The following is a 14062-nucleotide window of genomic DNA, read 5'->3' as shown; positions in this document are numbered from 1 at the left end:
TGCTACAATACCCAGTCACAAACCCGCCCTTTTTGAGGTAACTTTGCTCCAAAACCCCTTTCCCCGGTTAAGTAACTTTAGCAGATTGTAGGAACATCAAAAACTAGTCAAAATGGGTCTTGATTCAACTCTATAAAATTTTAATGACTGTGCTCCTGTTAACTAAATCTTTGGAACAGAAAAATAGCCAAGTACTACATAGCCTCTTTTTAAACAATAAATAAGCATTTTTTTTAAACAAGAATTAAATATAAACTTTACACATCCAAAATACCATATACAACCTATTTCAAAAAGGACTCATTGATTACAGAACCATAGTAAAACCGTATTACGAACTGTCAGCTTTCCTATACAAAGGGTAACGCTGCTCACGGCAGCTTTTTCCTCAAGCTGCAGGGTTAATATATTGATTTTCCTACTTTGAGTAAGAGTTCTGGCTCCATCACTTGACTAGACGGCCAGATGACAGAGTCTGGTAGAAACAAATAATCAGATTTGGTGGTGTTAGCAAATTAATTACCTTTCTCAAGCCTGACAAGTGTGAACCTTCCAGAGATAACGGTGTGGAACTCATTTTGTATTTTCAGAAAGGCCGATGTGATAAGGCTGTAGGAAGATTTTAGACTCAAGCCACATTTTCTCCAACTGAAAACATTTTGTACCATCTGTCACCTTCAAAAAAGAACAAGTTGTACGGACTGTCCCATTAAGACCACAACAGCAGAAGTTAACAATATATACAAATGAAGTTCTATCAGTTCTCTAGAATGCCGAAAACAAAAGAGACTCCCATAAGAGGGATTTCTTTGTTCTCAAACTTCACTTAGAAACTCAGCTTAACATACAGTTGTTCTGTAGCATTAGTAAAGTTCACTAACAAAACACTTTGCTTGTACGCTGTAAATAAAGCCAAGTGTTCAACAGTTTTGCTGCCGTTGTTCATGTGGAATTTAGTTGGCTTTGTCTTTCCGTTTCAGCTTTCTTCTCTTGCCGGTGGTTCACTGCAGCCCAGAAGGTTATTTTTTTGAGCACCTGCTCCAAAAGTTTGGACGGCAAACATGGTATTTGGTTCTCCAGGAGAGCGGCGTTTCTGCCAATGCAGTCAAGACACAACCTGAAGGAGGAGGAAAAAAATAAAGAAAAGTTAAGGAAATGGTCTATAACCTGAAGACCTGAGTGTACGAGCACAGTGTCGTAATGATTTACACCGGAGTCGTGGTGCCAATAACCTCGACTCACCTGAGGAGCGAATAAGGTTGAGTCTGAAATATCAACAAATCACTGCAGTGACCCTGATCAACAGAAGAAAAACAACCACCGTTAACACGACAAAGAGCTTCTCTCAGAAATACTGCTACTTTCTACATTAGCGCAGCATTTATTACCACACGCACAATTTAAAACTGAGAATAGTTAATAATTATTTATAAGTAATCTGAATAAATTCCTTTTTATGAGCCTAACAAGGGCAAGAAAAAACCCTCATCGATTATTCCCAAAGACCACCTAAGGTCACATCTCCCAACACCATACATGAATGAACCCAACTGTATCAACAGTATTTTATTTCAGTTTTAATTATTCTAATGCCAGGATTTCATTATTCAGTTACTGACCGTGTCCATGAAATGCAAGTCATCTTTGCTGCCCCCAAACACCATCACCTCTCCTTCTTTTCCCAGGCAGGCCGTGTGCCACAATCTAGAAATAAGATTACAAATGGAATTAGTGACCAGGTCCCAACAGGCAGTTGTGTGTTATCAGCGAAACAAACCTCAAAACAACATATTGAAGGGTTTCAGAAAAGCAGCAAGTTCGCTTGCATGTTCACCTCTTCACCTCACACAGACTCTCCTCCACTCTTCCTATTCAAGTTTCTTTTCAGAAGATATTTTTGCTATAAGGATACAAGCTCCTTTTAACTAAAATGCAAAGGTCACTTTTCTAACCCTGTGATTCCACAGCTTGTGCACAGCACCTTCAAAGTCTAATCCTGGCCTCACTACTTACCCAAGGACAATTATTACCATTTAAAATAAGGTATTTCACAAGTTGCTCTGTGAGCTGCAGAACAACGAAGCCCGTTGGTCATCGACCTTCTGTTCACATGGGAGGATGGAGAACAAGCACCGAGCGCAGCGGTTACCACAGTCTCTCTTTTCTCTCTGGCCATTTCTTTGCACAGAGTATGGTGGGACTTAATATCTCTGAGCTGCCTATTTATTTCTCAAATATTAATGAAATGGGTCAATCGATTCACAACGTACACGGGCAGGAGGGGCAGCCACACCAAGCACAGCGCACAACAATGTAACCCTCACTTCTCAGGAAACCAAGACAAATATTCTTTTAAAAGTCTTCAGAGGTGAAAAATAATACCTTAAAATATGCTATGACTAATTGCTTTAACAGTGTAAAAGGAGAGAGCAATGTGACTATCCATCTCATGAGAATTCAGCTCAATTATGACATTTCATGCAGAACAACATTTTTTGGTCATTATTTGACTCTTCTGTACTCTAGTTGTATATCTTTGTCTATTTTCAAGTGGAAAAGTTTTAGAAAACAAAATAACTATACAAGCAAAGCTTTAGTCAATAGCCAATAGCTTTTTTTTAAAAAAAATTATTGTACATGTTCCACTATTTCTTTAGTCCATAACTACAATTCTAATGGCTTTAAGGCCGTGGGGTTTTCAGTACCGACTCTCACCCTGGAGCTTCGGAACAAACGATCCCATTGCAGTGTTACGTTTCCCCTCGGGATTCCTGGGGAGCATTTTCTGTGTGTCAAGTACTTACATCCCGCCCACCAATTCTGTGCTGTGCACAGGAAAGCACGTGGTATAAAACCAAACCCTGGCTTGTAAAATCTTGCTTTAACAAAGATTCTGCTACTTCAGAGCTACACCTTGCTCGGTTTTTTATTATTGGTAGATTTTGCCATGATTTTTCTGCTGGTGTATCAGTGAACATCACAAGATGATCATCACCACACCCTTTACGTCCATTTAAAACAATCCACGCCACTACAACTTTCATGCAAAAACAATAAAAATAAATCAACATTCTCGCTTTCTTACTCCATTCACATCAGGAATTATTCACCGCTCTCCTCAGGCTAAACTGTAATCCCACCTTTTCTCCTCCTCGTACCTGTGCATAGATCTGTGCCTTATCTGCTTTAGGGAAAGTCTGGCCTGGCGTTGATGAGCGCGGAACCTTGGGGAGCCTTTCCTGCCTCCACTTGTTGCCATCCTAGCTCCCAACCTGGGGCTTTTTTTGTCTACAGGCTGCCAGAGTTTACTGTCCTCTCACAGCTGCTCTAACTTAGCACCTAAACATTCTAACAAAGCACGTTATTCAAATCATACAGATGCTGGATTGATGTCCCCACAGCTCTTCTAACTACAGCAACAATTACATGGGCATGAAAACAGCAGGAATGGAGCGGTTAAGCAGGCAATTTGTTCTGTTTTAATGTGGCATGCAGTACAACTGGTGGACAGAAAGAAGAAAAATATCGTCTAGCAAAACAGAATCACAGAATAACCTGGAAGACATTTCTTTAGAAATTACTAAAAATGCAGGAAATTATTCTCTACAGAATTTAAGGACAGAATCGATTTTGCAGAGCGTCAGGAAAATACACTAATGCATGTGTGATATACCATATAATATTATAAAATAGAAATAAGCACACATATCTATGCTTGCCAGAGCATTTTAAGTCCTGCTGTAAAGTCATATTAGCGATAGAACTGACTTAAAGCTTTCTCAGCTGCAGAGATACTGCAGTAATCCCGTGTGAGCACAATTACGCTACAACTAAGTACTTAACACTTAAACTAATTCAATATTTACACAGGCTTTTGGTACGGCTCCATTTACCCACGTTTCCAGGTCTTCCTGAAAAAGCTTACTGAAATGTGTATATATCTATATATCTATATATCTATATATCTATTTTGTTGTTGTTGTTTTTAAGGGAGGGAGGTGTTTTAGGTCAATGAAAGCCAACCAGGCTGCATCTTCAGATGGTGGAGAAGAACATGTTTGGACTTGAGGGACCTCTGAGAGTCTTGGCAGCAAAAATCTGTCTTTATAGGAGGGTCTGGGCTGTGTGTGCAGCGAATTTCGCAGTGTCGCCCTCAGGAACCCTCTTTGGCACAGCTTCCAAACATCCAGCTCTACCACCATCTCAGGCACAAACCTTAGTCCAGACTAACTGCAGAGTAAAGCTGAGCTGCAGCTCCCTAGGCTGGAGTTAAAGCCCTTCCTGATCCTTTTTCATGATGCACCAGTAAAAATAATGACACAAGGCGAGGCAGCTCGCTTCAGCAGGTAACTTTCATGAGACCTGCCGTGTAAGGAACTGAACACAAAGACAAACATGATCTTTGAATGCAAATTGTCATTTAAGGCAGTTGCTTCATGTATCAGTTCACGGATTGTAAAAGGAAAACACTCTGTGAAGCTACGGTCTGTTTGGACTTGAAAGAGTTTGAAATTTAAGACAGCCGAAAATTTGGTCTAATGGTGCTGTTGTATTTAAAGAGCCACCCTAGAATAGGGTAAAACAGCAAGAATATTAATTGAGGTGAAGATATTTCAGTAATAGCAACCAGAACATAAGGCAGGAAGCAGGCAAGTGCCAGACCAGAATTGGACACTACGCTAAAACTTACTATCTACAGCAAATCAATAGTATCTATGTTATAAATATAGAGAATGCTTCAAACACTGTTTAAAAATAGGAATAAGTCTGTGCTGTGTACAGCAAGCGCCTGTTTTCAACAGCACCTTCTGGTTCAGAACATGAAACTTGACATAATCTTGTATCTTTTTGTAGTCTTAAACTAGAGAGGGAAGGGGAACAGAACCTGGAAGAGACAAGTTGTTGCCAGTAGGAACAACATGTCCTAGAACTTGGTCCTTTTTGTTGGCAGTTAAGTCCTCAAAATAACAAAACTCCAGAGTCACTTAATGTGCTGTTTAGTACGAAATTAAGATTTGCAAAACCGTGATCGCAATTAGGTACTTCTGCTCAGGTAAAAACCCAGCCAAGCAAGGTCTTTTATTACACTGCTGAAGTCTGAACGGTCCATCAACATTTTCATGGTTGTCTCCCCTGTATTTCTAATAATGTTTGGACATTAATAAACTTTTCTTATTCTCATAGGTTATTAATTCCTCAAAAGTTACGTGATATATATTTTCTTATATAAAAGCAATTTGGCTGTAGAACAGCAGGTTAGCTGGACACCCAGATCCTTCATCACAAAAAGGTCTTTTAATGCAAGCAAGCATCAGCTATAACACATATAGAAAGTAATAGTGCTGTATCAAGTATGAAGGAATACAAGTTAGTAAAGCAAACTATTAAATACTGCATTAATTTTCTAAAAAAGCCCCTTATAATGTAGTTTAAAAATACTGATTGATAATTTAAAATTAGTTAATTTATTAAAATGCCTAAATTTCAGCAAACAGGAGCTATTTTGTGTACCTAGGCCTACTCTTGGGCAAATGGGTGAGTTGTTTCCAGCCATTTGTTGTAACGCTGTGAATCCAGCCATCACCTGCAATGTAACAACACACATTAGTCCTTGTTCTTGGGACAAAGTCTCACCTTTTTTATTCAGACAAAAAGCTCTGTGCTCTAAGAGCACATCACAGTAAGATAACAGTCATGTCACTGCTACATTCACTTGTATCTTGTCAACCTTCGTAATGTAACTTCACCATTCAGTCACACAGAGTTCACTGCATTAAAATCTGGACTTCAAATACACTTATTTTTTTCTTTTGGATATATTGAGAAAAATCACCCGCCCCCCCAGCAGAATATACCTGTCACACTCAAAACTATTTCCACTAATTTCACATCTTTTCATGAAAATAAGTTGCCTTTTCTAGAAAAGGAACTCAGTATAAGACTATCCTGCTTCCTAGTCAACATTTGGTAGCTGTGATTTGTTATTCATCCCACAATCCACATTATGTTGGCATTATCATTTGCATCTTCTTCCTGCACCCTTTGTTCATATCAAAACGCATGAGACTCTTGCCTTTACTCTCGCAGATGATAGTTTGAAGGTTTATTACCATACATCCGCACTGTACTACACAACGTGCTCTTATATTTTAATAGAAATAATAAGATATCTAGAGAAATATTCAAGCAGCATGAAAATTTTGCAACGAGATTCAGGTCTAAGTAGTTTGAGAACGACAAATGCGCACGCTACACGAGGTTAGTACTGAATTGCACCATAGAATCACAATCTCTGGATTACTTACTTAGAGGGACATTATCAGAACTTAGTCCACCAAAGAGAAAAAGTCTGTCATCTCCTATGGGAGTCAACGTGTGCCAGGATCGATCTTTCGGTTTCTCTCCGCTGATATTAATTCTTGATGAAACAAATAAACAAAACCAATTTGTCAAAGAATGCTGAAAATTAACCTGCCAGAAAATGTAACAGTTAATTTGCTTTGTCCTAGAACAAGCTTGGATATTTTCCCAGTGAAAACGCTGCACTTACACAACTTGGATTCACTTTGGAGCGGTGATCAAATCTAAACAAAGTAATTCCTGGCAGCAACTGTTCTCTGAACCATCAATTATGTAAATATCGAACAGCTGAAGGCACTGGGGACAGCAAAGAAAGGACTATACATTCAAATAAACTGTACAGAACGTGTATGTAAATGGACTCTGTTATTGGAGATAAAATGGAATGAATCCTGAGGGGCTACAGTCTCTCTGCTCCCAGGAAAACGATCTTCAATGGCACAGGGATTGTGGCTTTACCTTTTATCCAAAAGTTCTCTCTTCACCCATTGTGCCTTTTAACACTTTGAGATACACTTCAATAAAAAATTGAGTTTCCTATTCCAAAAATCTGCTCGTGTTAACAAAAAGAAGAGTTTTCTTCCAGATGTTATCTATGGGTTTCACTTTATCTGCACAGTTAGATATGCTTGAGGCGAGAATGTGAACAGCAAAGAACCTGAACATAAGGGATTATCTATAGTGGGTGTCTGAGGAGGATCCCGAGAGAAGGGACCTCCAGAGGGCACCAGCCCACCTACTATCCTGATACCAACTCAGCAGAGAGGCAACTCCTCGTGTAAAGCCCTTAACCACGTAGAATCCAGGACACCACACGCCCGGTACATCCTCCTTTTGGAAAGATGATGCAAAAAGCAGGTGCAAACACCTGTAAACTCTCTTGCAGGGTCAGAATCTTAGTCGGAGACTGTCCAGAGTGGGTCAGAAAGGAATGGCCAGTCCAGGTAGGCTGGATCTCAAATCAAGTTACTTTTTCTTCCCCTCCGCTTCACTAGTGAGTGTAATACACACAGAAGTGCTCAATCTGCAATATGCAGAGTGCAGAGAGTCACCTGCATTTCCTTTATAATCAGTGAAGAGAAACAGGTCCTTGGAAAGCACAATCTGTGATTCACGTTCCGAGTCTCCCCCGGCAGCAGCTGCGCCTGTTTCTCTTCACTGAGCGTTCCTGGGGTGAGGAATTGAGGCGGTTCGGTTACAGGAATTTCAGTACTGGTGACTGCAGTTCTGCAGCTGGAAGCAAAGACCGCAGCATCGCGCCTAATTAAACAGCGACTGCAAAACCGCCCCGCTAAATCTGGCGCCCAAGTTGAAGCCAAGTCACAATGTGTGAGTGCGGGCTCTGCACAACTCCTGTATAAGATGCTTCTGAAACTGGAAAAAGAGGCAGACTGTGCTGAGATACAATGGGCTTTGATGGTTAGAAAAATATACCAGGTACTGCCGGGTGATAACGTTTTAACCTTTCACACTACTGATACAAGAAGTTATCACAGTAACAGAAATAACATAACATTGGACATTTTTAATAAGAGGTCAGTGGAGCTCAGGGAAGGCAAGATAACTCCTGGGTAGTGGCTACCAAAATAAATACTGTGATCTCATATTAGAAGATATTCCTGGATTAATAGGTTAATATTAAGCAATTCCTTAAGGAATCGCATAGAGTCAAATAAGAAAAAGAATTTGACGTGACTGGTTAATGAGAAGCCACGAGGCTTTAAACAAAATCATCACTGCATTTGGAGTTTTTCTTTTAGGAGAGGATGCCCGAGAAGTTAATTTGGGTGCAGGACTGTCCACCCCAAGTCCTCTGTGCTGGGAGATCTGGACTTTACGGAACTTCAGACACCTGCGGGTGACTTGTCTTGGTCAGCAGCATTCAGCCCAACTTTTTAATCTGTATTAAACCCTCAAGTCTCATTTGGTGATCACTCGCATGGGCAACTTCTCTGCAGCTGCAGAGTGGCCCAGATAATTCTGTTCTCGAGATCAGAAAGGTCACATCCTGCCCAATTGTTAATTCATGATCAGAAATTTCAGTAGAAAGGAATCTGAAGCTACAGCGTAAGGAAAGGCTCCTCACAAGAAACACCGAGAGGAGAAAATAACTCAGTCAGACAGCAAACAAGTCAGAAGGAATTTCCCCACCTGTAAAATGCTGGAATGACTCCAGCGCTTTTTAGAGGCAGTTTGCAGTTGGAAATGGGTTGTCTGATTAGAACTGTTCAAAACTATTGCTGGAACTCAAAGGACAGAGAGTTATTTTCTTTACTTCACACTCTCAAGACATAACTTTATTGGTCCCAGCAGCATTTCTTTGCTATATACATTTCAGGTAAAACCAAACCAGCCTGTTTATCTACTCTGTCTTATTTCACAACGTTTATGTGTGGAATGCCCCATTTCTAATACAGCCACTACTCCTGATTTTAGGAGAGGAACCGTGTAGCCAAAAATAATTTTCCAAACAATCTGTGCAAGGACAGACTGTAAATTGGAATAAAAATGATATTGTCCTGAAAGACACGCTGGTTTTTGCTCCTCTTATAATTAGAAGATAAAAATCACACTACAGAGGTATTGTAAGTGTGTGCATGCTGGCAGGTGGCCTGGAAATACGAGATGGTTTGACCAGAGCAGATAATTAATAAATTGTTTGGAGAAAACATCATCTAGCCCTAGGAAAGTAGCCTTTTTTTTCCCTCCTGACAATGGCTCATCTAAATTCTGCCATCTGTGATAGTCTCCATTATATTTCTCAGGCTTCCATAAGTCACTTTAGTACCAGTGTTCAGGCTTTTGAAGCTTCCTCAAGTCCAGCCTTTAATTAATTACCACTCTAGATATGAATTAAGATGAACATTTGACTCCTGCAAGGTGCCACACAGCAGCAGACGCTCTGCAAAGACTCTTTTTATTCCTCATCTCTTCAATCTCATTTTCAGTCTCTCTTAAATCTCTCGTTTCAGTCTCTCAGAGACTCCTTGCAGAGGTGCTATGGACCAGCTGGATAGGAGGCTCCTACATGTATAATGATCAGAGTCAATACAAAGTCACGGGTGTGATTTAGTAGCTCAGGCGAGCTGTTCTTGGATTGCAATATATTAATAGAAACAACTGAGTATTGGAACAATCTTTAGCTTTTCGGAATGGCTCCATTTACTGTTATCATCCTCAGCCTAAGGACGCGTTTGTGTGTCCGTACGGAAAAATCAGCCTCTTCTATTCAGGTCAAGAACAGAAAATACTTTTACAAACTTCAAGATTAGCTTTACATATGCCAAACAAAAGGGGTCACTGGCTGACGAGGACGTGGACAAAACTTTGACACTGACAATTCTCCTTCAGGGCCTGAAGTTCCTCTCATTGACTTGTCATTCAACTGTCACAGGTCTTTTTAAAGGAACATAAAGCAACTGCTTATGCAACAACAACAAAGCAAGCAGCTAAAGCAATAATCTGAATAATGAATCCACTCAGAGGTAAAGTTCACAGTCTCAGGGGGACAACGCTATCATTTAGGTAAAGCATTGCTAATTATGAAACCCCCAGCAAAGAAAGAGGGGAATTAAACTGATTAGTTAATCCTAAGTGCTAATTAAAGAAATCTTCTAAGTGTTTTTGAGAGGATGCTGTGGGACTTCCTTGTCCATCGGGGTGGATGGAGGATTCTCTGCTCCCTCTCCTCGCTCTGAGCTCAGAGAACACACTTGGTGCGGGATCAAATCGGTCATGCTTTTCACTTGATTAAAAAAAGAAACACTTAATATGCTTATCTTGGAGGAGGAGGAGCTATTTCCTCATTCTGTACCACCATGAGCCAGATCCAGACAGTAAAAACAGTATTCGGAGAGACACCAAAACTAAAACTCCATATGGACAAATGTAGCCGGACTTGAAAATGAGGATGTTCAATCACTACCTGCTGTGTTTAAAATAGCATCATCAACGCTTGGGCGCAGAACAGAAAGAGCTTAGTAACCACCATCAAATTAAATTAAATTGAAACACAACCTAACAGCTGTTCAAATAGTCCCCAAACTCCCATTCTCCTCTCAGAAAAGCTACAAAATTAGCAGTGGAACTACAATGTGTTTCAATATACTACAGTGGACTTGTAAGTGTTATGAGAGAAACCCACCTTCCAGACCAGGTCCAAGTGTCTAAATTCAGGCAGTGCAAATCGTTCATCCTAGTTTGCTAAAACAAAGAAATAAAAGCCCAGTTGTGTTATATTAAGCAAACAATGAGCAAAATATTTCAGCAAGGCCCTTCCAGGACAGAATATTCCAAGTAACAATTATTTTGAAGAAAACTCCACCCATGTGCCTTAAAACAGCATTTCTTCTCAAAAACCCCATGCAACCCTCAGAAAATTACCTGTCGGGAATATTTACAGTAATGCAACTGCACTATGGGACCTATTTTAGCTTTTACTAGTGAAGAACTATGTGATATTCAGTTCCTGCCAATGTATTTCTTTTTCATGCATAGAATTCATGGTAGGTAATTGCAGAAGGTATAATTCTCTACGTCGAGTTTCCTCTCGTTATTTGTCTTTGCATTCTGATCAGAACTACGCATCCTCCTGCCTGGTCACTTACTCCTTGAAATACTCTCGTAGGTACTGGCCTGAGCACACGACATCCCACAACACGGTCATCACATCCGTGTTTTCGTCCCCTTTCCGGAAGGCAAACCCTTTCACAACGTCATTACTTGCAACAACAAGGTTTTATGACCCTTTAGCATTTGCCATAAAAACAATAAAATGTGTCAACAAGAACAATGGGAAATCAATACATTTGCGTATCTGCCTGTGTTCTGAGATGAAGAAAGCCATTGCCTTAGAAATATAAAGGGGGGAGAGAATATAAGAAAGAATTTCTTTGCTTTAGATTGCAGCAATATTTTCAATGCCTCGCGACACACTTGATGGATATTTGTGATTCCCCTGGGTGCTACAAAACAATTTCTGAGAAGTAGGGAAATATATCTTGCCTTACCTTCCAATTTCTTTTCTCCTAAGGTAGTCCCGAGATCTATTAGAATAAGCCTTTCTCCAGCTTGCAGATCCTTTGAGGCAGAAACTAGACTTGTCATTTAAGTCAGAATAGAGTAGTTTTACCCCTGAGAACTCAGCCAGTGAGTGAGTTTGAGACTTCCAGAGCTGTCCATCAGAGCTATGGAAAATCTCAGGGGGTATTTCAGGTTTTCAGGATAGCTGTGGCCTCCTCTTACCAAGCCCTTTTCTGTCCTAGGGGAGAGAACGGTAACGAGCATTTTGGAAACGCCTTCAGAGAGGCCAACAGGCCAAAGAACAGCAGAATGCGAAGGCTTTTGGGCATTGTCTGAGAAACTTTATCCCCGCAAGAGGGTGAATATAACAATAACGTGCGGTCCAGCTGACCGCTGGCGGAACAGATCTGTCTTGCATGACAAGTCTATTGAGTTTCCTGCTCCTTCAGGTGGCTTGGAACGGGATGAAGAACAGATTATACAAGCAGAAAGCAGAATGGAATTACTGACTGTCTTCTGCTGTACCAGTACACTCGTGGGTAGGGAGGGAAAAAGCAACATCCCGGCCTCTAGACCTGAAAATATGTAATCATCTTGGAATAACACAGTTCCATACAGAGGACTTCTATTAAAGAAAGGGAAGAAAGTCGCTGTTATGCTGGAAATTAAGGTTTCAAGAAGATGCTGTTCAAGACTTCCCCGCTGACTTTCCTTTCCTAGGCATTAGGTAGAAGATGGAGTAGTTCTCAGTTTCCTGGTCCCTGGGAAATCAATGTATTACAATCTTTACATTCTCATGATTCAACAGATTGACAGATGCGCAATTACATCAACCTCATTTTGAATTCAAAACACAGCATGAGTTGGACATTTATGTCTAAGATTCAGTCCTTTATCACAGCTTTAATAAATGAAAACGCCTTTCTACCCGACCCTTATTTGCAAAACTATAAAGCACACAGATTATTATATCATCACTTGCCACAGGCAAAGTTTTCGTGCAGTTCCTCATCTATTTCTAAATGCTACCTACTATATTTAATCATTCAGCTGACAGTCCTAAAATGATTCTTAATTGGCTTAAAAGCATCAAGCCTCATAAGAGGGTTTGCATTTCCCTTTGCGCTACTCCTTCAACATCCTACTTATCTGCAGCATGTTCATTTATTTGCAGCCCAGTAAACATTAACTTTGTCTCAGGATTAGCTTGCTTTCTAGCATGATCAAAGGTGTAAGGGTGATATATTTACAGCTCACTGCTGTTTCAGTCAACTCTATGCAGCTCTCCCATTTGAGATTTACAGTCGAGCAGCGATTACAGCTCAAATCTTTGTAAGAGAAGGACTGCGGCTCAGTGTATCTGCCGATCTTCAGCGCCAGAAAGGAGACCAGGAAATACAAACATGCATTAAGAGCTGCTGGAAAGACTTTGTTTTATTACTTCATCATTCCACTTTCCACTTAAATGACACAAGAGACTTGCATCAACTTTTGGACTAACTCTCCTTCCTTCCCACTGTCTCCCGTTTCTGTTGTTTCAGGGGCTTACCTGGAGGAACAGAATCCACATAACACTTCTGAGCCTGTTTGCAAATGATTCCTGGTACAACTGATTTTGATCATCATCACCATCATCTTCTTTTACCAGTTCTAGCTCCAAGTTTGGAAAAAGGTGCCCTTTCCTCCCAGAAAGATGAATAGCAGAAGCCTCATGACACTCCTGGCCCTTTCTGGTTCCTTGTAGAGCCTTTTCCCTGGGAAGATTTGTATTATGGTGAACTAGAAGGAGAAGGAGGAGCAGAGCAACCCCCTATTTGCTCCTTTATTTACGGAGAAAAGCAAGACTTCATCCTTTGGGGAGGAGTTACTCCCATTGTCAGGAAATTTAGGGTTTTTTCCCTGATGTCTTTAGCCTTCCCTTCCTGTTTCACGTCTTATGTTAATTCCTCAAGCCCCACTAAATGTTCCCCTAACTTTTGTAAGTTTCTATTTACTTCTAGGATAGAAAGCGAATCAATATTAATCACTAAAGTGAAAATTACACTTGCTGCTCTCCCACAAAATGAAACACATCTTTCCAAAAATTTCACTTTTCTCTGACATTGTTCCCAAGCGGTTTCACTGAAATTTAGCAAATGGTTATTGAGGAAACTGGAGCTACCTGAGGAAGAGAAAAACCTTTTCAGATCAGAGCCCTGGATTTCTGAATAGTCAAAGTTAAATAGAAGCCAGAGGGCACGTCCTCTCAGGGCACATCTAATCATGCGACAGCACAGGGGAGAAGTGACAAGCGAGCTACTAATAATTTCACTTGCAAAGGCCGGCTTGAGTTGTAAAACAGTTCATTTGCAACAGGCACAGCGCAACAACCCTCACTAGCTCAGACACAACGCCATGTGATTTTCTCTGTGCCACGTAGAGACAGCCCTGGCTAAACAAAAAAGCCAGAGGGAGCAAAGCTCTGAAGGCCAAGGAAGCATTCAGAAATAAAGGGTCGGCCAGAAGGTCCTGAGCTGCGTGTTTACTTCTTGACATCTGCATTCCTTTCCCTCGCACACCTGCGGGGCTGCTAAACGAGGAGCAGGACTCCGGTCAGCAAGAGTTCGTTTATGCAGCAGACACGAAAGAGCGAGTTCATAGCAGAGGTACAGGACTCGGCCTGGCACAGCTCACCCTGACA

The 14062-nt window shown here is 40.8% G+C and overlaps 1 protein-coding gene across 1 annotated transcript in view; it reads right to left on the bottom strand.

Annotated features, from left to right (window-relative positions):
• Nucleotides 1–117: 117 nt before the first annotated feature.
• The window catches only part of KLHDC1 (kelch domain containing 1), a 28514-nt gene continuing 14569 nt past the window's right edge, over nt 118–14062 (bottom strand). The window contains exons 8-13 of the mRNA XM_065063034.1: nt 10505–10563; nt 6306–6418; nt 5512–5584; nt 1620–1704; nt 1243–1295; nt 118–1117 (exon numbers count right to left, since the gene is read on the bottom strand). Of these exons, the coding sequence (XP_064919106.1) occupies nt 943–1117; nt 1243–1295; nt 1620–1704; nt 5512–5584; nt 6306–6418; nt 10505–10563 (558 nt within the window). The 3' untranslated portion in view covers nt 118–942. The remainder of the gene's footprint in view (nt 1118–1242; nt 1296–1619; nt 1705–5511; nt 5585–6305; nt 6419–10504; nt 10564–14062) is intronic.

Source organism: Columba livia, chromosome 5, assembly GCF_036013475.1.
Source record: "Columba livia isolate bColLiv1 breed racing homer chromosome 5, bColLiv1.pat.W.v2, whole genome shotgun sequence".
Lineage (NCBI taxonomy): Eukaryota > Metazoa > Chordata > Aves > Columbiformes > Columbidae > Columba > Columba livia.
The sequence above is the reverse complement of the archived record's forward strand: the minus strand, read 5'-3'. Positions and strand labels throughout refer to the sequence as shown.